Below are 25,760 nucleotides of genomic sequence, written 5' to 3'. Positions count from 1 at the left end.
AGTTAAAGCGAATTCCTTGGCTCTGATTTTTATACATCTGAATTCAAAATCCAAAATGGACTGACAATATCGGCACCTACGCAGATGAATCATAAAACAATTAACACTCAGAGCTACAAAATATATTTGCAATTATATAGTGCCAGCCCCTTATTTTGAAAAAAGAAAAGAATATGTGGTCCAGTCTAGATGAAAACACAAAAAGTCTGCATCAAAGAGAAAAGAAAGAGTCGATCTTGTTTGGGGGTTGTATCAAAACTAAAAAGGTTGGCTTCAGCTAAATGGTAAACAGGCAGCTCCAAATGTCCATGGCCCCACAGAAACACCAAAAACACGCAAAAACTGGCAGGAACCATGTTGTCAAAACTGGAAAAAAGTCAAAAGTTTACAGCAATCAAGTGAATACTGAATCAAAACCAAAAAAAAGACAACTTAAAAACAGTAGGAAAGTCTTGTGGCACTTTTACTTGCCCTTGTTCCACTCTCTCTGACTCAGCAGTTGTCTTGAGGCTAGCAGCTTTCATTCCCCAGTGCAAGACCCTGGGACCTGTTTCCTTTATTTTTTTAACTTAATTTAATTTTTTATTTTACTTTAAGTTCCGGGATACATGTGCAGAATGTGCAGGTTTGTTACATAGGTATACATGTGCCATGGTGGTTTGCTGCACCTAACAACCTGTCATCTAGGTTTTAACCCCGCATGCATTAGGTATTTGTCCTAATGTTCTCCCTCCCTTTGTCCTCCATCCACCAACAGGCCCCACTGTGTGTTGTTCCCCTCCCTGTGTCCATGTGTTCTCACTGTTCAACTCCCACTTATGAATGAGAACATGTGGTGTTTGTTTTCTGTTCCTGTGTTAGTTTGCTGAGGATGATGGCTTTCAGCTTCATCCATGTCCCTGCAAAGGGCATGATCTCATTCTTTTTTATGGCTGCATAGTATTCCATGGTGTATATGTGCCACGTTTTCTTTATTCAGTGTATCATTCATGGGCATTTGGGGTGGTTCTGAGTCTTTGCTACTGTAAATAGTGCTGCAATAAACATACCTGTGCATGTGTCTTTATAGTAGAAATATTTATAATCCTTTGGGTATATGCCCAGTAATGGAATAGATGGGGCAAATGGTATTTCTGGTTCTAGATCCTTGAGGAATCGTCATACTGTCTTCCACAATGGTTGAACTAATTTACACGCCCACTGACAGTCTAAAAGCGTTCCTATTTCTCCACAGCCTCACCGGCATCTATTGTTTCCTGACTTTTTAATAACTGCCATTCTGACTGGCGTGAGATGGTATGTCATTGTAATTTTGATTTGCATTTCTCTACTGACAAGTGATGATGAGCTGTTTTATGTTTGCTGGTCACATAAAAATGTCTTCTTTAGAGAAGTGTCTGTTCATATCCTTTGATGGATTAAAGACTTAAAAGTAAAACCCCAAACCATAAAAACCCTAGAAGAAAACCTAGGCAATACCATTCAGGACATAGGCATGGGCAAAGACTTCATGACTAAAACACCAAAAGCAATTGTAACAAAAGCCAAAATTGACAAATGGGATCTAATTAAACTAAAGAGCTTCTGCACAGCAAAAGAAACTAGCATCACAGTGAACAGGCAACCTACAATATGAGAGAAAATTTTTGCAATCTTCCCATTTGACAAAGGTCTAATACCCACAATCTACAAGGAACTTAAACAAAGGTACCTGGTTTTTGATGAAACAGAACAGACTTCATTCAGAAATTATTGTGTTTGTCTCTTCTAACCTTCTTGGGGGTACATGAAGGACTGATGCAAGGTGCTTGCCATGTTTTGCCTATCTTTGAACTCACTCAACGCAGAAAAGCAGTGAAATTGCTCAAAAATATTGTAAGATAAACAAAAAACCCAAAGCCACCTGACAGAATATTATGGTTGAGACATGCAAACACTACCTAAAGGCTGGAAATAAAAGTAGGGGAGCTTTTAGAGAAATTAAGGCATTTAAAACTGCCCTGGAGAATTTAGAAAGCATTAAGGATACTCAGAGTAGGACATGTGCTCAGAAAATACCTGAGAAGTTGCTAAACTTTCATCTTTGTCTGACTCTAGGTTAAGTTCAAGTGGTAAATAAAAACTAAGAAATTGTTGTAAACGACCTCACTAACTGCTAAAGAAGTGCCTCAGGACACTCTATCCAAAAAGACTATGATAGGTGTTTTTGTTTATGTGTCCGATTATTTTAGTTCCAGGCATTCAAGGAAATATATCTCAAAACACTACTCAACACCAGCTAAAGGAACAGACACTTCAGTGACTGTGCATAGCAAAGAATGTATTCTTTGCAATAATTGTTTTGAAAAGTCAATAAACAAATGGATGACTACAGCCTTCATTAAGCAAGAAGAGTAAACCCAGGGAAAGGAGGATAATCTGATGTACAGAGTTACCATATTATAATATTCAAATGTCCAGTTTTCAATAATCAAAAGCAAAACAAAACAAAGATTATGAAGAAAGTCCAGCCATAGGACTTATTAGAAAAAGACTTTAAAGCCACTGTCTTAAATATGTTCATAGAACTAAAGGAAACCATAGAAAAGAACAAAAGAATATCATGAAAATAATGTATACACAAAATGAGAATATCAACAGAGAAATCACAACAATCAATAAAACAAAAAGTTGGTGGTTAAAAAATATTTTTTAAATGACAAAACACTTTGGGAGGCCAAGACGGGCGGATCACAAGGTCAGGAGATGGAGACCATCCTGGTTAACACGGTAAAACCCCGTATCTATTAAAAATACAAAAAAAATTAGCCAGGTGTGGTGGCATGCACCTGTAGTCCCAGCTACTCAGGAGGCTGAGGCAGGAGAATGGCGTGAACCCAGGAGGCAGAGCTTGCAGTGAGCCAAGATGGTGCCACTGCACTCCAGCCTAGGCGACAGAGCAAGACTCCATCTCAAAAAAAAAAAAAAAAATTACAAAACTTTAAACTAGTCTGACAGTAAACAAATGAAAGGAGACATGAATAGCTAAAATAAAAAATGAGATTATAGACATTACTATCAACCATATAAAAAAGGGTTAACTCAAAGACAATATCATTATTATCTCTTTAGATTCAAATTTCAATTTTGAAAATAAAATTATAAATTACATAATTTATTAGAAATTTAAATTGATAAAAATAAAATTGCTCTATACTAAAGCTGAAAATGCTACAGAAGTAATATCAATGCTAAAATATTTACATATTTATGAGAAAATTCTTATTGCATTTCAAGTTACATTACAAATAATTTAAAATAAAAATTCATTTTTTCTAATGACATGCTTTAAACTTTGTGTTGATTTTTTTTTACCAAAACCTTACATTATTTAGGTTTAAAAAATATTAAGATGGTCAACCCTGTTACTTCATGGTACCTTAGTAAGCTTCTAGAGGTGGGAGGTAGAAAACAGGCAAGAATGTGAGTATTTTAAATGTGAAAAGGGAAGAATAATAGTACTTCTCACATGCCAAAACCTCCAAGATCATGACAACAAACATTGATGGGTTCAGAGGTACATTTATCTAGTGCTGTGCTATACTCATAAACTCGGTGCTGACAATCTAAATAGTTTTAAATAAAATGAGGAGCTGAACATTATTAAGTGCATATGTTCAGCTCTAGTCATTCATATTACCCTAATAGGCAAAACACTGGCGTTTCTATTTTTATTTAACTTTAACTGGCCATACCACTGCCAATTCTATTTTCTGTCATAGAATCTTATGTACAGTCTATTCTTATAACCAAATTATAGAAGCATAAAATACTGCTCATATGTTATTTTCCTGGAGGTTTCAACTCTTTTGTCAAAACAGCAAGCAACTCATTCCCATGATAATCTATTTCTGCAGTGGCACTAGCATGCAGACATCAAGGAATAAATTGCATAAAGATGTAGTATTTCAGGTTCAAATACAACCTGTTTTGATACTTCATAGCTAAAGAAAAAACAACAAAAACGTTGATCTTATTTCCCTGGAATCTTAGTATTTAATCAGCAGTAGCTAGTTAAATTTTGTGTCTCATTTCTGTTTTTCCACTTCTGGTTCATCTGCTTTTTTTCTTAATTTGAGTATTAATATCATACATATTATAATAGTACTATTATTTTAGGCTATTATTTTATTTTTAAGGCTTTTTTATGTATTAATAATATGGACTCATATTTTAAAGTCAAACACTGCTGAAGAGTATGTTTCCCAAACTGTCATCTTCATCTGATCGCTGGATGGAGATTAGTTTTTAACAGGAGCTGAGGGGACTGGAAATGTGAAGAAACAGAAAATTATAATGATAGGACTCGTCTTTTCTTTCAATGTGTCACTAGTTTCTTCCACATCAATAGAAATATGAAGAAAAAGGAAGTACGAGGTCAGGGTTCTGGATAAACCTCCATGTGGATACTGAAATCACTCAGAAAATGAGATGAGTAGGGTGCCGGATGTACTATGAGTCTGGTTGGCAGTGACCAGGAGCACGTCTGAAGATGACTATTCACAAGAGACCACTCACCAGAGATTTCACAAGAGGGGAACTGGCAAACTCACACAATAAAAGTTCAAAGTTCAAAGAAGCAGGCTTTTTAAAATTATTTATTTTATTTATTAATTTTTTTGAGACAGAGTCTCACTCTGTCGCTTAGGCTGGAGTGCAGTAGTGTGATCTTAGCTCACTGCAGTCTCCTCCTCCTGGGTTCAAGCAATTCTCCTGCCTCAGCCTCCCTAGTAGCTAAGATTACAGGTGAGCGTCACCATGCCCAGCTATTTTTTGTATTTTGAGTAGAGATAGGGTTTCACCATGTTGGCCAGGCTAGTCTCGAACTCCTGACCTCAGGTAATCTGCCCACCTCAACCTCCCAAAGTGCTAGGATTACAGGAGTAAGCCACCACACCTAGCCAGAAGCAGAAGTTTTAACAGATAAGGACCCTCTAGAAAAATCACCCAAGGGAACAAGGCCTCCAGAAAGGATCACTTCTAGACCCACAGCAAGATTCATAGGAAATGCTATTTTAAAAAATGGTGCTGTGGAGATAGCCATGTTCCCAGTAAGAAGAAATCATGAAGAAAAAGGAAGCTCAGAAAAATACAGAGGACTTATAGAAGTGTGGGGGTTCTAGAGGGCAGAGAAAAAGGGAAGGGAAACTAAGTGTGAGGGGAATCAGAGCTGACAGAGAAGAGAAGCTATTCACAGGATGCTCCAATTTTGGAAAATGACTGAAATAAAGAGGAATCTGAGTCATGATGAATTGAGTCGACAGTTACTGGGGCTTGAGTCTTCACTGTCTGTCTTTTGAGTCTAGTGCTGGGTCCGAAAGTTAGGGATGATAGGAGTGGAAAGCTGAAGTTATGGGATAGGTTTAACACAGGACCACACTGATGGCTTTATTTTAAAACATCTGATGTTGTCTTTGTTGATGATTGTTGGTGACTGTCAATGATAATGACTGTTGGTAATTATCGAGATAATTCAATGTACTCATCTCAGCCCTTGTCTCACAAGTATGAAGTGTTTCTCCCTCCTGAAACATACAATTTTTCTGAAACTGTGTGGTGAATTCACAGGGCTAAGGGTTAATCCCTGCCTTCTCTGATTATCAAGTATGTATAGGTGAAAAGTCATACTGGACTTGTCTTCTCTTAACTGACATCTTCACACACAATTTGTATAGAATATGTTTTTATCCAAAGTAGGTCTATAATTACACAGAATGTCAAATTAGAAGGTTCCATGATTCCTTCGCCCATGGAAATCTTCTCCCTTCAACAAAACTGCAAGAATAGAAGACTTATCTTTTACACAGAAACTAAGTGACACATTGAAAGAAAAGACGAGCCCTATCATTATAAAATCACTGAGGTATTCAATGAGGAAGGAAAACTTTGAACGTTTTGTGATGTGTGCTATTTTAAGTGATTTCCCAGATGTTGTCATGCAAAGACAGAAATACCTCAAATTGAAAAGGACATTCTAATGAAGTCAGATTTCAGTACCCAGTCCAGTGTTGGTAGACAGAGATGTTTATGAATTGAAAAGGAGTAGGTGTCATTCACATGTCCTTTCCTTTAATCCATAAGGAATTATTCTTAGCTTCCTGTAAGAATGATTGTAAATCTAGAATAACTGTTATGAAAGGCTTACCCAAGGTTCTGCATATCCTTAAATCACAGATAAAGGCTAGTAGGAAAAATAAAAAGCATGAACAATTCTCCCTCACATTCAAAAACTGCAGGGAAAATACAGAGCAACAAAGATGAGAGTTGCAAAGAGCTGCAGAGTAACTCAGCCACTGAAGATGAACTGGCCTGTGCTTCAGGGCAGAACTTGGGTTACAGCAGCAGGAAAAATAAGAGTAATAATAGGGAAAGATCTATAGTACTGCTGTCCAGTGAAACTTTCTGTCATGAAGAAAATGCTCTGCATTGTACAATAGCCATGTGTGAATCTACAGAACGTGAAATGTAGGTATTGTGATAAAGAAACAACATTTCTGTTGAGCTTAATTTTAATAAATTTAAGCTTTAATTCAAATAGCCACATGCAGGTAGTGACTACCATATAGGAAGTACAATTCTATAGACAGACACATTAGTAGCCCACAAGAAAAGGAGGAGCTTGAGTGACTTACAGAAAATAAACAAATCCATTTGAAGATGCCAAATACAACTGCAATTGACCACTAGCACTTCAGGCTGTGCTCAAACCTGGTACAGTGTAGGAAAGGAAGGTTTACAAACTAACAATAAATCAATCATGTATTGTTGATTTCACATTTTTCCTGCTACATAGGTCAACCAAGAGAGCATCAATTTGCTATTTACATTTTGACACATGCACAAAGACAGACAACTTACACCTAGCAATAAATATAGTGGAGGACATTTGAAATGACTGGAAACCAGATAATCAATCTGCCTTACTGGCACAGATTTATAGAACAAATTCTCAAAGGGTGTGTTGTCTCTGCAGGAGTTTATATGTTCTTCTCATTGTTGAAGTGAATTACACTCCAATACAGTGAGTAAATCTTCTTTTAAAATACCCAGTTAACATAGAATGATTCAGAATCTAAGCAAAGTGTGGCACTCCACAGAAGTTTAAATATCTATAATTCATTTTAATTTTATAATCAATTTCTAGAATCCTAAACATTAAGCAATACTTAGAACTTTTTAAATTGCTGACAGTGTTAGTGAACTATTGTCTAAATATATTATATATAATACGTTCTCCAAAAAAGTCATGTAAGATACTTCAATTGCATTATAGATGTTTCTAATTTTCAATGATCCTTAAGAAAAATGTTTTATATACATTTCAATTATATGAAAATATAAAATCCCAATATAGACTTATTAGAAAAATGTATAAACTTGGCCTTAACAAAATTTTAAAAAACCTATAAATTACTGCACAACACTTAGGTTTTCTTCTTGTTGAAAGAGTATGCATGTGTTTGTGTGTGTGTGTGTGTGTGTGTATGTCTGCATACTTCTATGTACATGTGAGATATAAACATTATATAGGTGAATGACATACCTTAATTTATCAGAATATTAACTTGTGAGAAAAGACTTACTTAGTTTCTTTTTATTTAAAGGGTTTTTAAAAATCAGAATAAGAAGAATACATGTTTGAAAAACTAATCTTACCAAGTTTATTTTTAAAATAATGAGCATTCCTTTCATTTCACCACTGCACACATGTGCACACACACAAACATACACATACACATCCAGATGTAATCATTAGTTGTTTTAGACTTACTGCAATATAGTTAAATAACCTACATAGAGTGTCATGAAACAAGCTGCAATAAATTTAAAGTGATTTAAATGAATTAAAGTGTGTTCTCTAACTATAAGGGAATTATATTAGAAATCAATAAGAGAAACAAACAAATATGTGGAAATTAAACAAGACACACCAAATAACTAATAGGTGAAAAATAAATTATGTGAGAAATTGCAAAACATTTTAAAGAGTAAAAATGAAAATAAAACATATCAAAACTTTTGGGGTAAATGTAAAACAGTATTTAGAGGAAAGTATGTAGCTGTAAAACCTATATTTAACAAGTGAAATATCTCAAATCAGTGCCCTAACATTCCACACTTAAAAATAAGAATAGAAGATCAAATCAAACAGAAAAAAATAAAAAATAAAGGATAAAGTGTAAATGAATGAAATAAAGAATCAAAAATAATACAGCAAATCAGAAACACCAAAAGTTAGATCTTGAAAATATCATCAAAACAGACAAACCTTTAGATATGCTGACCAAGATAAAAAGAGAGATGGCTCAATTTTATAAAATCGGGAATGAAAGAAGGAACTAAATTATTACCTACCTTACAGAAATAGAAAAAATAACACCATTAACACATGTATGTCAATATATTAGGTAACTTAGATGAAATTTCTCAAGAAGAAACAGAACATTTTATAAATACAGACCTATAACAGCAAACAGATTACATTAATAATTTTTTTACACTTCTAACAGCTGTATTGTGATATATTTCGCCAAAAGGGTACAATTCAATGGTTTTTAGTAAATTTATAGAATTGTGTAATCATCACCATAATTAAGTTTTAGAATGTTTCCATCACCCCCAAGAGCTTCTTCATGCCAATTTGCCTAACTCTAGGTAACCACTGATCTACTCTATAGATTGTCTCTTCTGGAAATTTCACATAAATGGAATCATACAAAATGTACTCTCTTATATCTAGTTGCATTCACTTAAAATAACATTTTTGTGGTTTATTCATCTAGCAGGACATATCAGCAATTTGTTCCTTTATACTGTCAAATAATATTCTAGTGTATGGATATACCACATTGTGTTCATCCATTTATCAGGTGATGGACATTTGGGTTGTTTCTACTTTTAAGCTATTGTGAATAATGCTGCTATGAGCATTCACATAAAAGTCTTTGTATGGACATGAGTACACATTTCCCTTCTTTTGGGAAGAACTATACCTCCCTGGTTAGCTATATTCTTAGGTATTTTATTCTTTCTGTAGCAATTGTGAATGAAATTGCATTCCTGATTTGGCTCTTGGCTTGGTTGTTGGTGTATAAAAATTGTAGTGGTTTTTGGCCTGTTGTAGTGGTTCACACCTGTAATCCCAGCATATTGGGAGGCCATGGTGGGTGGATTACCTGAGGTCAGGAGTTCGAGACCAGCCTGGCTAACATGGCAAAACCCCATCTCTACTAAAAGAATATACAAAAATTAGCCAGGTGTGGTGGCACACACTATACTCCCAGCTACTCGGGAGGCTGAGGCAGGAGAATCACTTGAATCGGGGAGATGGAGATTGCAGTGAGCTGAGATTGCACCACTGCACTCCAATCTGGGCAACAGAGTGAGACTCCATCTAACAAAAAAAAAATCTTGCAATTCCAGCACTTTGGGAGGCTGAGGCGGGCAGATCACGAGGTCAGGAGATCGAGACCATCCTGGCTAACACAGTGAAACCCCCCATCTCTACTAAAAATACAAAAAAATAGCCAGGTATGGTGGCAGCAGCTTGTAGTCCTAGCTACTAGGGAGGCTGAGGCAGGAGAATGGCATGAACCCTGGAGGCAGAGCTTGCAGTGAGCCGAGATCGTGCCACTGCACTCCAGCCTGGGCGACAGTGTGAGACTCCATATCCAAAGAAAAAAAAAAGGAATGCTAGTGATTTGTCCACTGATTTTGTATCCTGCAGCTTTGCTAAAGTTGTTTATCACCTTAAGGAGCTTTTGGACTGAGACTATGGGATTTTCTATATATAGAATCATGTCATCTCAAAACAGGGAAAATTTGACTTCCTATTTAGATGCCCTTTATTTTTTTCTCTTGCCTGGTTGCTCTGGCCAGGACTTACAATACTAAGTTGAATAGGAGTAGTGAGAGAGAGCAACCTTGACTTTGCTGGTTGTCAAGGGGCACACTTCCAGCTTTTGCCCATTCAGTGTGATGTTGGCTGTGGGTTTGTCATAGACGGCTCTTATTATTTTGAGGTATGTTCCTTCAATACCTAGTTTAAAATTAATATTTTTTTAAAAAAATGCTGAGGACTAGATGACTTCAATGATGAAATATAACACCAATTTAAATAATTAATTCAGTCCCTCACAAATTCTGCCAAAATAGAAGTGGAGACACCACTCTATAATTCATTCTAAGAAGCCAATATTAGCCTGATATTCAAAAAAAAAAAAGGTATCAGAAGAAAAAAAATCAATAAAGGCTAACTAACTATAGACCAATGTTCCTTACAAGTATAGATGCAAAAGCCTTCATCGAAATACTAGAGAATTGAATTCAGCAATATATATAAAGAATTATATCTTATGATCTAGTGAGATTTATTCTACAATGCAAGGTTGGCTTAACATTAAAAAATCAATCAATATAATACACTATATTAATAGAATAAAGGACAAAAACATGAACATCAAAGTGGATAGTAAAATTAACAAAATGCAGGTCTTTCAAAATCAAAATACTCAATAAACTATAAAATGAAACTTCCTCAACCTAATAAAGGATATTTTTTTAAAAAGATAACTGTTGCTAACCTTATATTTAAAGGTGTAAGATATATGCTTTCAGGAACAAGACAAAGAGGTTTTTCTATTCAACATTATCTTATCTATCTTATCTCAACTTAAGTACTGAACTTCAAAATAGCAAAATTAATCTTTATCATTTTCTAATACCCAAACTCATCCTCAAACTTTATTTTTTGCACCTGAAAGCCAAATAACAGCTTACATTGTTCCTGAAATCAAATTTAATCTCAGTAAAAATAACATTACCAAAAATTAGACTATTAAAGATAGTATTTAGTAGAATTCAATACAATTTTATTGTGCTATTAGTTACTTTCTCTTAATTTTAATCTATACCTATTGAGTAGAATCAATCTAGCTATGTTGGAGTATTAAAAAAAAGTTTTGACATAAGAATCTTATACTCTGATTGCCATATAGAAGTTCGATTCTTGCTTGGAAGGGTATACCAATATGCCGTTTTTTGTTTGTTTGTTTGTTTGTTTTTTGAGATGAAATCTCATCTTGTCACCCAAGCTGGAGTGCAATGGCGTGATACTCGGCTCATTGCAACCTCCGCCTCCCGGGTTCAAGCGATTCTCCTGCCTCAGCCTCCTGAGTAGCTGGGATTACAGGCGCCCACCATCACACCTGGCTAATTTTTGTACTTTTAGTAGAGATGGGGTTTTACCATGTTGGCCAGGTTGGTCTCAAACTCCTGACCTCAGGTGATCTGCCAGCCTCGGCCTCCCAAAGTGCTGGGATTACAGGGCAATATGCACTTTCATATCATGCGTAGAGAGAAGCTCTCTCCTTGGGCACTTCTGTTAGAGAATCTATGAAGCAAAAGCCTACCAGAGTTGGCTCTTGAAATCTGACCAGTGGTCTCCCTTCCTTCTGGGCACATTTCAGAATAGGTTTTTTGTCTGTTTGTTTGCTCTTGTTTTTAAATCACTAAACATCTAGGGGTACAAAATAAAAGGAGCCAATATCATAGCAACTCCTCTTAAATCTTCACAATATGTCTTTGATAATTTCAGGTAGTCGTTCACAGAGCATACACCACTCAAATAGAAGTACAAAGCACCAACTGCCTGGAATATAACTTTCCTCTCCTTCAAAATGTGTAATATCTTGAATTTTCTAGATAGTATAACAAAGACCACACAATCATAGGTCCCCTGTACATGCCCTCTGCTCCTCTTGAGGCACTCTGCAGCATGAGCCAAACCCTCCAGCAATTGTTTTACTGAATTAAGGTATACCCAGGCATGCTTACAAGTCAGAAAGAAAAACCCTCTACAGATAGATCTTGGGTGATCTTTAATAGGTTATTGGTTAGGAATATCCATAATTGCAGTAATATGAGGAATAGAAAACTGAACTTACTTGTGTGGGAGAAAATGTTATGCCACATTCCAGAGATGTGTTTTCCTCTAATTCCAAAGAATATATATAAGGAAATGCAGGGTCTTTAAATTCTTCTATAAGAGGTGAAAAAGTACATATATTCATAACAATAAAAAATCAATTTCTAAAATATTTGTGCAGGGCTATGTGAAGATGCTCGGTAAAGAATTGTTCTAAATACCAAGATTCTAATTAGCAAAACTGATATCTATACATGGAAAAATATACAATCGGCAAAACAGTGACAGTAAACTCATTAAAAAATAACTCCAAAGTTCAAGAAGCATGTTATAGTCATACTCAGATGAACACAAATAGGAATAAAGCACAAGGTCAAGTAATTAACTAAATCTGAGGTCCCAGTAACAGCTCAGAGACTCCCTTTCCAGTGAAAGTTGATCAGGAAAGAGTCAGATCACCTCTGATGCCTCAAAGAGTCCATAAATAATACAAATACATATCCATTACCTCACTGATAGACTTACTGTTCACTTTTTAAGGATATGTAAGATGTCTTACTTATTTTTATGGACTCAAATGCTACTATCTTGCCTGTAAGTGGGATTCAACAAATATTTAATGAATAACAAATGACTAAACCAATGATTAGGAAACTTTCTGTAAGAATCCAGATAATCTCACAAATATTTTAAGCTTTGTGAGACATATGGTTCCTATCATAGCTATTCAACTCCACCAGTATAGCATAAAAGCAGCCATAAGCATTATACAAACAAATGGGTCTGTGTGTGTTCTAATAAAACCTTATTTATAAAAACAGGTGTTGGGTCATATTTGGTTCATAGGTCTTATTTTGACAACCCATGGAGTAAACAGATAAAATGCACTTATAAAAATGCATATTTTGTTTAAATCTAATTTAACATAAAGATATCTAATACATGAGTAAATACATAGAGATAGCTCCCCAAAGACATTTATCTAAAATTATTGAGCAATTAAAACAAATGATTCATAATTTTATATTCATTTAAGGCATATACTTATATATAACATACTTAACTTACCATATTTAACCCACTAATAAGAATGGTTACATTTCATGTATTACCCAAGTGTTTTGATATTAATAATGATGTATTTCCACAAATAAAACCATGATGAGTTACAGAGTGTAAGAAAAACATGCAGTGGTCATTAAAAAACATTTAAGAATAACTTCCCTTGATTGAATTAGTGTTAGAAATTATACCACAGGGCAATTTAAAACTATTTTCCTTTTACAATAATACCATTATATACAAAATATATACCTGATTTGTCTTTAAGATCCATTGAAAAATCTGGAAAGTCTTTTAGATTAAACTCCACTCTGGCACGTGTTATACCTTTGTTTTTTATTACAAATGGAACAATCTGGGTACCACCAATATAGGCGCCACTGAAATTAAATACATTCTAAAATTTAAAAATAAAAATTATTCGAAAATAGAATAATAGTTTATGAAAACATAAACTAAAACTTGCAACGTTATGTTTATCAAGGAAATTATTAACTGCAGAGCAGAACCCTATAAAAATTAGTCACATTTTCCTTCCTCTCCCCTACCTCCTAGATGCCTCCTACATGTAATAAGTTAATAAATCCTATTAATTCTTCCCCTTTCTTCACCTCTTGTCCATATTGTAACTGTATGAAATTAGTAAATCATCACTTTTCATTTAGTTTCTAGATTTTCACTTTTCTCAAACTCTCCCCTTCATAATGAAGCCATATTTAAACTAAGTAAGAATTTGATCATATCACTTCTTGTTTTAAAATTTGATGGTTTCTCATGATCTATAGGACCATGTCCAAGCTCATTAGCAGGGCTCATAAAGCTCACCATGGCCTTCTGCTTCCTCATGTTCCAGCTTCAACTAGCCCCACTCTCACCTTATCACTTAATATTTCAACAAGCTGTATGACTTGGCATTTCCAACCAATACCTGATGATTCACCCTTCTGTGTCTTCACCCTTTTGGTGCCCCTTCTGTCAGGAAAGCCTTTCTATAACTTGCAATTGCCTAATAAAATATTACACATCCTTCAAACCCTAGTTGGATAAACCACAATTAATCATGCTGTGCTCAGGACCAATTCTGTTTCTTATATTTACTTACATTATGATATCACATAATTTATTTATGTATTTATTTACTTATCTGTCTCTTCTACTGCATCTTAGCGTGATTTCATTTTTGTATCCCTAGCACCTAACCAACATCTACCTTACATAAACAAGGAATGCTTATTAAGTGTATTTGAGCTGTAGCTCATATACAAGGCACGTGCTTATATCACAAAACTCTTTAGAATTCCTCCTTGTAGTAGAGTTACTAAAATACCATGGAGTTTCTTAGTGAAATAATTACATACAGCATTTAAAGGAGATTGAGACAACAGCATCCTAATATTGAGGAGAATTCCATATGAAGGTAGACTGGCTACCATTTGTTTCATTTAAAATGTCAACGCAGTTGTATATGTAAAATTTCTAAAATCCAAAATGGAAAACGAAAGTTTGATGTTTTGTATATGTAAAAATAATCACTCTTCTTATCCCATTCAAATAAGCATATATGCAAATGAGCATTGTATATGTGCTCATTTGAGTAAAATGTCCTAGTTGTTATTAAGACACATAGTCAACGCCTTAGCCATTACTGTATAGTTAATAAATGTATGGCTAAAAATATCTAGTGATGTGTGAATATTATTTTTTAAAGTCAGCTATGTCTAAAATCTATAAAATAAGGGAATATTGATAAAATATATTAAAGTCCTATAAATTATTCAATTGTACCATAACATGCAGAGCATGCCCAAAATGACTTTAGGATGAGAAAAGAAAGTGATTAAAGACTTAATATTATCTAATATTTTTCAAGGAAGGATGCCATAGTAATGTAAAAAAAACACTCTGGATACTACAGAGTTTCATCTCCAGGAATCACCACAGCCTTGGACTAGCTAACTTAGTATGTGTTAGTCTACCCGGACTTATGCCTTCACCATTGAATAAAGAAAGGTTATAAAAGTATAAGTTAAAGCTATACACTGGAATTTTGGTGATGCCATTTAAATGCAGACTAGCAGTAAGCCCCCGACCTGAGGCAATCAGCTGACCTCTTTATCATCATTTTTCTGCTCAATTTAGCTCCACACCAATAAGGTAGTAGGTGTTAACAGTACTAGTGGGAGAAAAAAACAAAAGTACAAATAACCCCAAAATAATATGACAAGTGCTCTGATGGTGATCTTCCCAGGGCATAAGATGTCTGTAATACCTTAAAAATGTCACAATGGGGGGGTCCTACTTTGAAGAATCAAGGAAAGTTTCTTTGAATAGGTAAGTCCAGATCTAAACACTAAAGGGCTGGCCAGAACAACAACAAAAAAGTGGTGTATGTGTTTGTGTGTGTGTGTGCACTCTATCAATTCTAGAACAAAATTTTTTCAGAGTACATACAATAATTCAAACATAAATGTGACTCTAGTTCAGAAAATGCAAATCAATACCACAGTGAGGTATCATTTTATACTCAACAGATTGGCAAAATTTAAATCTGACAATATAACTTGTAGAATAATAGAATTTGGAGCAATGGAAATTAGAGAGGAAATTTTAGGAATAGTCTTGTGAAGTCAAACACACTCATAACTCTGTCTCAATAACTCCATTCCTAGAGAACCTCTTGTATGTGTACCTCAGAAGATAAGTATATAAATGTTCACAGCTACAGTTTTTGCGTTTGAAAAAAAAAAAACAGAAACACCTATTGGGATGAACAACTGAATGATCATGTAAATTATAGTACGTCTACACAAATAACTATTATGCAGTATGACAATGATTAACATACCGTTACACACAATTTAGGTGAATGTTAGAAACACAATATTTAAGTAAAAGTAACTCACCAAAGGCTACAAATAGTACATCTTTGTTATAAAGCTCAAAAACAAACAAACTAAATAATTAACAATGAAAGCATTCATATTCATATTTATGTGTTATCATTATAGGCAAGTGGTTATCTCTTATAAGGGACAGGATCATAATGAAGATGATTTTAATGGTACTGATAGTGTTCTGATCCTTACATGCAGTGGTAAATTCTTAAACCTTCATTCAATATTCTGTTTCATCACTTACATTTATATGACATATATTAATTGTTATTAATTTTTAACTTTATATATAGCAATTTTTAAAAATTATACATTGGAAAATATTTTTAAACATAAATGGGCTAACTAGAAACACATAACAAATAAAAATCACCACACTCAGAGTTTCGTCACACAAATAAGTAACATACTCACAGGATCGATTTCTACATCAGCAATTTCAGCAGATCCACCAATCCTAAGGTCTATAACATTCGCATGACGAATAGCAACCTTATTTAGGAGAAATACAAAACTTTGTAGAAACCACATTAAAATATAATCATAAGTCGCTGAAGTATTACCTGGCATTTATATAACTTTTTTTTCATTTAAATAATAGTAACATTATAACTGTACAAGATTTTTCTGGTAATTGTCATCCCATTTCTTGTTTTGTAAAATTGATACTCCTAAGAAAAGTGAGTGTTTAATCCCTTAGAACCACCATAAATGTGATTAGCTGATGGTTTGTGAATTTGAATGCAGAGTTCTACCTATTTGACTAAACTTTATTGCCACTCCTTGCAGTACAATTTTTATTTCTCTAATTTCAAAGCATTATTCAAAATTTTTAAAAAACAAACAATAGGAGAATGGTTGCCGTATATATCTTCCCCTGGAAAGATGCAAATATGCACAACAACCATAATAGTAATGATAGCAGCTAAAAATTGCTGTGTATATGGGTTAAATACTGTGAAATCCTTTTTAGTACTCAATATTCTATTAGATAACGACTGTTAATACTCGTAATTTTAAACTGAGGAAATTGACTCTTGCAGAGACCAAGTATTTTCTTTTTCACGAGATCACAAACTTGAAAGCAGCAGCAGCTAAACTAAAGGCTGCCTGAATATTTTACTTCCAAGAAAATTAAGATAGCAAATTAAGAATTTAGTTGTATAATTCCTACAAAATAAGAACTATGGAGTATCTGAGCATACAGTTGCTTAAGCACAGTCTCAGAAGTGTAAAAATATAATTCCCTGGAAGCCTTGTCTGTATTAGCACAGGAATGAGTCAACGTCTAGATTTAAATTTAAATGTATGTTATATCTAAGAAAGCAAAGTGAGTGTATTTCACTCTTCCACAGAATCATTGATACTGTTTATACACAAAGAAATCACAAAATACCATTTTTCAGAGTTACTGGGAAAATCAATATGCCAGCTAGATAGCCTTATTAAAGTTTCTGTATTCATAATGCTATATGATTGCCACATTTTATTCAGAGTATATAATATATAAAAAACATATTTGACTAAAATCAAAAGAGCATAACTTAATGATTCAGAGGAAATTACAAACTGACATGTTCTTCATTAATAAACCCCATACACAAGTCTCAACTCCCTATGGCTGCCTTTTACTCACCTCCCAATCATTCCTTATTCATCCAAAACTCCTGGCTGTCATAGCTTATTCACCACCCTAGACCATTGGTCTGTTGACGTTTTCATCTCTAGAGACTTAAACTACACCCTGGACAACATCACTCCTCATAAATGCACAACCTCTGAAACCATAAATTCATTCATCTGTCTCATTTTTACAACTCCCTCTCTCCCTTGCTTTCTCACTCATTGTCAGAGACAATAGTTCCTGGATGTCACATATTGAAGAGACTTTCAAGCCTGTGATGTGTAATATTCTCCCAATCAACCCCAATTCACCTTTCTCCTCTATATTTTTCTTTATTCAATTTCTTTCAACTTTTATCATTCCAACTTCTCAATTATATATTTGGTTCACTTACACACATCTGGACCCATAGAGAGACAGTAGAAAAATTCTCTTTCATCTCTATGATGAATCGTCAGCCTTCAAACCAGTATATATGTGTGGCTGCCTCTTCACTAGACATCTCTACATGAAGATAAAAAAGATGCCTCCAACTCAAGCAAACATTTTCCTCTAATAGGTGTCACTCACACTCTGATCTCTTTCTCTCTAAATGTTGCCACTATCTGCCTCACTCTTGACTTACCCATCTTATTTACATGGGACCCCTTTTCAATCACCAATCCCCATGTATTTATCAGTTTCTCACCAGTTTCTCTTGCCTGGACCTCTTGAACAGACTAATAACTCTGCATTCCATCTTTCTGGTCCCAGCTTACTGCTCTATCACCAAAGTGATCTCTAAAAAATGCAAATCTCATTGTGAAATCCCCATAGTTAAAGCTTCTACCTCTTAAAATGAAGCTTGGGTTTCTTAATGTTGATAAGGCCGTGTATGACCTAAAACTTACACGGGTCATATAAGTACATTTTTTCCCACTATCATCCATTTGGTAGTATAATCTAGTCATGTTAATCTTTAAGTTTCTTATGGCTGCATTACAGTTATCTCTCTCACACAAGCCTTAACACGTGCTAGCCTTGAATAACCTTTCCTCCTCTCCCCCTACACCCCACTACCATCCTTTTAATCTGGCTTATTCTTAACTTCAGGTATCTTTTAGATATACCTTCCCCTAGGGAGCTGTCTCTGATAATTTAAGACTGGGTTGTGTATCTCTCTTGTATACTCCCTTAGCCTGCTACATTTCTTCATCACAATACTTATTATAGCGTATTTTAATTATTTATTGAGTTGTTGATATTCCCCACCAGATTGTAAACTCTTTGACATCAAAGACCCTGGTTATCTTGTTCATCATTGCATCCTTAACATTTACAAGAGATTGGTGCATAATGTGAATGTTGAATGAATAAATGAGTCTCATTATACTACAATATTAATAAACATAAGATTAGAAAAAAACAGCATAATCCTCTAAAATATAGTGAGAATTAAGTTTAGTAAAACCTATATTTTTGGTGGCCATTTTTTTTATTTTTCCCAGAATATTGTGTTTAAAAGTATTCTACCCAAGTCTGAGATAATATATCACAATATATAATTTATAAACATTTTCAACACATTTATTTATGAAAATAAGATATCATTCTTAAGTGATTTGTTCAAGGGTTGGGGAAATCAGTTTTTATTATATTAAGTTACCTATTATTTACTCATGTATTGTTATGGTCCATTCAGGGAAAAAATGTAAGATAAAGTTAATTCATTTTGATCTGAAAACAGTGTATATATTATTTTTAATGTGAGTAAATACAAACAGTTGATCATAAGATTGACCAAGAACACGCTAGTCTTTGAGTTTTACAATTAAATTTTACACATACGGGTCTTATGTATTTTATGTATCACTTAGAGAAGTGCCTAATATCAGGGTAATATTTTTCATTTACATAATTCCCAGAACATAAAGCATATAGAAATTACCCATAATTCACATTATAAAGACTATTTAGAATTAGCATTGCAAAATTGATTATTTTTTTCCTAATCTACCTAACTAATGCTTTGAAAAAAGCAACCCTCTTCTCTGTGGCTATCTAGGGTTCGTCAAAACTCAGAAATGACAAATATCATTGCGATTTCATAAGAAAGTGCCTCATATTGATGGAAGGTATCCATTTCAACTTAGTAGAAATTTCCATTACCAACTTCATCAAAAATATTTTCTGCAAATCCTCTCCAAGTTCTGCTATCCAATTTTTCATTAGATGATAAAGGTAAGTGGCTTTTTTTAATCTCCAAAAACTCTACTTCTTTAAAGCTAACTTAATTTCTTAAAAAATATACATTTTGAAAATTGCTCTTTAATGTTGTAACTTTAAATACCATTCCCAATAGAAGAAAGAATTAAAACAAGTTTTCTAATAATAAACATGTGTACTCCATTTTGTAGCATTATACCTACCATTATAGATAACTTAAACAACCAACAAACCCACATAGACATATGTAAGGTGCAAAAACTCATATGTATGGACATACCTTTGCTCTTGTATCAAACTTTTCCGCCACAGTGGGTTTACAGGAGATATTGAGAGCAGTTATTCCCCCAAATGGAACTATTCCTTGCGATGGAATAATATTAATGGTAGGCAAAAGACTCTGACTACAAACCTGTAATTGAAAATTTGTAGAAAAGCTACATTATTCTTTAAGAATATAGTTTCAAAGTTTTCATAGGAAAGCCTCCACGCCACTACCTAGAGAGATTTCCAGGCACAGGTCATAAAATGATTTTGTAGTAGTGTTTGAAAATACCAAAGGTACAAATAGTTTGGACTAAAACAAGAAATTGCAACCCTTTCCAAGAAAACAGAATCTTCAGTAGTGACAACTTCCAATTCAAATAGGATGCTGAAGTTTATTATCTGGAGTGCTTTCAAGACAGCAAAATTTATAAAGATGATATTTCTGTTCGAGAAGATGACAACATTCTACATACTACTTTTGAGAGTTTGTCTTTCCCTGATCCCAAAATCTCAAAATAATGTTACTGAGGAGGTAGGATGATGAAGTAATCTCTTGTTTATCTCGATAGAAAGACTAATGTCTAAGATATCATTTTGATCTTCAGAAAAGTTCTAAGTAACTTACCAATTATTTATTGTATGGATTTTCATAGGCCAATTTAAACCTATTTACCATGCTTTAAGCTAGAATAATTTAAAGGGAAAATGGCCAAGAGATTTTTGGGACTAAAGGAACAAAGAGACTATGTAGGTAAGAATTAATTCTAAAGCAGCAGAGTAGAAAAGAGCATCCTCATTTTTCAGTTTTGCTAAAGACTTAATTTGGGCAGAAAAAGACACATTAATGTAAAGCTTGAATGAAAAATATCAAATGCTAACCTCTACTACTATTAACTGGGAGGGGAAGCTGGTCTTACTACATTTTTCAATTTTTTTTTAAAAAAAATCACCACTTTGCTCCTCTTTCCATTTAAATCAGAAGCAACAACCATAAACATACTCTCTCCAGAATGGCCCTGATCTAGGTCCCAGGTGCTACCATAATGGCCTTGATTACAGAGTGAAATAAAAAGGAAAATCATATAAATAAATATGGAGTGTAACATTAATAATGTATATTTTAAAACTTAAACATCTATTTTTTCAATAAAACCAAATAACAGAAAGAATAAAAGGGAAAAGAGAAGAAACAGAGAGGCTAAGGAAGGTAGTGAGAAAAATTGTTCTTACAAGAAATTAACAGGACAAACTAGATGAACTATACTCAGATAAATTTCACGTGAAGTATCTAAAAATTAGCAAAAGTGAAGAATAAAGTATTAACTTCATAGTATTATGACCATGTCATCTGATCCAAATAAGAAATTACCAACATCCTATGTTACCTTGAAATAAGCATGGTTTTGTCCTACATTTTGAAGAATGGCTTTCCTCCAAGTTGTTAAACCTTGAGGGCAATTACTAAAGAGTATCCTTGGCTGCAAAAGTAATACTTTGGTGCGACCAAGCTAATAACGAGAGGAAGAAAGAAAAAATACAATTGAATTAATGGTAAATAAAATACTTTGTTTTGGTCACAAAAATAAAGTATTCTAATTTTGAATATATATTAACCAAAGATATAATTACTAAAAGAAAATAAAATAAAAATTATAATACTCCTATATTCTTTATTCAGTATGTTCTAGCATGCAAAATAAATCACAAATCAGGATTATACATGTTAGTTTTGATGAAAAAGTACCCAAGGTATAATGATTTTATTTTCCAAAATTTCAACTAAATCTGTGATAATCTAGTTAAGATGGGGTAATAACATCATAGGAGATATTTTATTTAGATATTTTGGCTGTAATAATAACTAAATATTTAGATATTTAGAATTTAGATACTTAAATATTTTTAGGTAAAATATCTAGATACTGATGGTAATCATAAATAATGGGGATAATAGTAATAATAATATTATTGTGTACCCAGTATTAACCAGATATATGATTAATTTTTACTTACATTTCCACTATGGTCTACCAGTCCAGAAAGTGCTCAGAGAGAAGCTAGACTATGCTTATGTTATCCATCTTTAAATACACAGAGCCTATATGGGGCCTAGTACAGTGCAGGGGCTCAATAAATAAATGTTAAATGAATGAATGGATGGTACTATCACATTTTACAGTGGAAGAAACCAAAATTTAGGGTGATTAAGTACTTTGTCTAAGTCATACAATGATTACATAACATTCGCCAACTCCACGAAACATGTATAAATATATTTCAACAAACATATGTGGTTTTTAATGTGTCAATCTTGTGTGGTCTCTTTACAGTTGAAAAAACTCCTAACTATGAACAAGGAAGTCAAGTCAATTCTCCTCCTGGGGAAAGAAGAGAAGGTAAAGAAGCTATAAAAAAATACATTTTTCACTTTAAGATATGACACAATTTTTTTCAGCTTCAGAGTGACTTTTAAAATAAAAAGTGTTACCAGATTTTGTGGAGTGCTTAAGAGAAAGGAAAATGAATGGAATATTTAAAACATACTCCCAAACTAGAGAAGGCAAGAGGAGTAAGATAATTCTATTAAGAAAGTAGATCCAGGACTAAGAATTGTGTAGATTAATCACTGAAAGGGATCTTAGACAGCATCTACACAACTATGTACAAGGTGTTAGCATGTGCTGTGCAAAAGGAAAGAGTTGAAGGCTCACTTAAGTATGGAAAAGAAGGTGCCAAATGAAATTATTCAGGCATGCTTCTACTAGAAGTCTACTCATGGGGCTTAATATACTGATAATGAGCACTTTGCTTATCAAAAAATGGAGATCCACAGAATTACATAAGGAAAGGACTCCCCCTCCTCATCTCACACAAAGCACCTCACAGAACTAGTGCAACATAGACTGATTTTTGGAAATGTTGGTATCATCCACCTCTTTGATTTTTCAGGAAAGTAAACAATAGCCAAAGGGAAACTAGACTCCAAGTTTTCCAATTTCTCATTATGTGTTCTTGACCCTATTGTCTTCATTTATGAAATATTATTTGTTATTGTCATAGGTTTTAATATATTCTATAATTACATCTATTTGAAGAATATTATCCAGGTAATTGGAACAATGAATTTTCAAACAAAACTAACAGAAGAGTAAATAAACCAATCAGGCCTTCATAAATGAATGACAAACAAATGAATATTTTATTTAATCACTTCATGTTTCTCCACATACACATATACATGTGCATGTTATACTTCAATAGACAGTTTTTGAAAGAATAAAACTAATTTACACATAATGAAAAGCAGTAGGACCCAGCTTATTTTAGGCTTAGATGAAAAACCATACTGAGTTCTGTCACTTGCCATCACTAAAATTAGTAAAAGTAGATGAATTTCTCATCTCTTGAGGCTAAAAACTCCTTCACAGCTGAAATATGTAAGAGTATCATCATGTCCTAGAAATATAGATGGGATTTAGTAAAAGAGCATTTGGCTTATTTAATATTTCTAAGAACATTGAGTGGGAAATTTGGTACACATGTAAAATCATGCTTGGTGATTGAGTCATGAAGTTAAGGCCTTCTGGACTGTACCAGAAAAAGGTTAAAATTGCATATTACAGCTTTCCCTTTACTCACATTTTTAATCCGTCAAGTACATTCTCTGAAAATATTTTCTGTGACTCTTAATAAAATAATTTCATTTCAATGGCTCCCATGATGATATTACAAATTTATAGAGGCTCTAACAAAAAACTAGTACTGTTGGCATGAAAGTCTTGCGTTTCAGAGTTAATTCTAGATATAGGTAACTATACACACCAGGATATACCCAATCGATTCAGAGCCCTCAAAACAAAAACCATGTTCAAGGAAAATAATTACATGTGCAACACATTTTAGCTTCAGTGTGTTTCCTTGAAAGACATGAAGAATAAATTCTCCTTTTTCTGGAGAATTGAAGCCCAGCTGCCATGTTACTTCACATTCCAGTGAGGAGTACGCTTCAACATTGCCTAGAGAAAATGCAGAGAGAAAATAAGACATTTTCCAAAACATTTTAATTGTATTTATTTTTGTTAATATCCAAAATAAGAGTTAAGGTAAAAATGTGATTGCATTAAATAAACTATTAAACTCCAAAAACAGAAAAATGCTAAGTGAGATAGTATCAAATGAGTATTGACCTATAGGGTTTGATTAAAATAGAAAATACATGCCTTATTTTTCAATTTTAATAGGCAAATAAAATATATGAAAAAATATGCCAATATTTGGAAAACAATAGAAAATTTAACAATGAAACAAACACTCTATGATTAGAGATAAATTTACATATAGACAGTAGAAAATCATTTGTGATTCCTAACCAAATTGCCCACACCACATGTTTCCTGACATTCTGGAATACTTGTCAGCATCATTCATTCAGCTTTCAGAAGGAAGAATTATCATTACCAGATAATTTTTTTGAAATACATACATCCCTAGAGATGTAGCTTCTGATTTAGCTATCGGTAATTAACAAATTGCTATAATTCAAATACATTGAGAACTCATGTGGTATCAGGTACATTTGGTATGAGCTGTTTTATCTGTTTAAATTCATCATTTCCTTTGGAGTAAGGAAAATAATACTTAATGGAAACAATATCTTAGATGTTCTTCCTTCAGAAACGGAGAAGCCCCTGAGATTCAAAGGCACAGGATACTGAATGAAAACTTTGCCTTGGGTCAGGTTGACTGTCATGGAATGGAAGTTTTCTAAATCTTAAAAACTATATAGTGCCTACCTCTCTCTCAGTTTTGCAGTGGCCATATAGGGAGATAACAACATATGTACAGGGAGTAACATAGTGTATGATGCCCGGAAAGCACCCAATATCAGATATTTTTAATACTCTTGAATGCCAACACTGTGTTAGGCACATTAATTTATAAAAAGAAGAGAGGTTATAGAAGTGCCATCAGTTTAATAAGGGTCCATAAAGATTACATTTGAATGTAAATAACAAAAAGTTCTGCTTCAGTGGGTTAAGTAGGTAAGAATTGATCTTATGCAATTAAAATCCCAAGGATAGGTATTCCAGATCTGTCTTAACAGGTTGACAATGCCTTCAAAGACCAATGAACTCCTGCTAGATTCCTATATTAACATTCTTTACCATGTGGCCTTCCTCATGTATCATATATCATGGTGGTTAAAAGAGCACAAATTTGAATTCCCAGGCAAGATGGCCGAATAAGGAACAGCTCTGGTCTGTAGCTTCCAGCGAGATCAACGGAGAAGGTGGGTGATTTCTGCATTCCCAACTGAGGTACCCGATTCATCTCATTGGGACTGGTTAGACAGTGGGTGCAGCCCACGGAGGGCAAGCCAAAGCAGGGTGGGGTGTCACCTCACCCGGGAAGCACAAGGGGTCGGAAAACTCCCTCCCCTAGCCAAGGGAAGCCATGACAGACCTTGCCGTGAGGGATGGTGCATTCCGGCCCAGATACTACGCTTTCCCCATGGTATTCACAACCCACAGACCAGGAGATTCCCTCAGGTGCCTACGCCACCAGAGCCCTAGGTTTCAAACACAAAACTGGGTGGCCATTTGGGCAGACACCAAGATAGCTGCAGGAGTTTTTTTTGTGTTTTTTTTTTTTCATACCCCAGTGGCACCTGGAATGCCAGCGAGACAGAACAGTTTACTCCCCTGGAAAGGGGGCTGATGCCAGGGAGACAAGTGGTCTCACT

The 25,760-nt window shown here is 34.1% G+C and overlaps 1 protein-coding gene across 1 annotated transcript in view; it reads right to left on the bottom strand.

The window, feature by feature from the left end:
* CFAP47 (cilia and flagella associated protein 47) overlaps positions 1-25,760 on the bottom strand; it is a 439,964-nt gene that overhangs the window by 347,238 nt on the left and 66,966 nt on the right. The window contains exons 16-21 of the mRNA XM_050776518.1: positions 23,903-24,033; positions 21,403-21,525; positions 20,031-20,162; positions 16,336-16,413; positions 13,280-13,424; positions 11,985-12,079 (exon numbers count right to left, since the gene is read on the bottom strand). Coding sequence (XP_050632475.1) covers positions 11,985-12,079; positions 13,280-13,424; positions 16,336-16,413; positions 20,031-20,162; positions 21,403-21,525; positions 23,903-24,033 — 704 coding nt within the window. The remainder of the gene's footprint in view (positions 1-11,984; positions 12,080-13,279; positions 13,425-16,335; positions 16,414-20,030; positions 20,163-21,402; positions 21,526-23,902; positions 24,034-25,760) is intronic.

Source organism: Macaca thibetana, chromosome X (genome assembly GCF_024542745.1).
Source record: "Macaca thibetana thibetana isolate TM-01 chromosome X, ASM2454274v1, whole genome shotgun sequence".
Classification (NCBI taxonomy): domain Eukaryota; kingdom Metazoa; phylum Chordata; class Mammalia; order Primates; family Cercopithecidae; genus Macaca; species Macaca thibetana.
The sequence above is the reverse complement of the archived record's forward strand: the minus strand, read 5'-3'. Positions and strand labels throughout refer to the sequence as shown.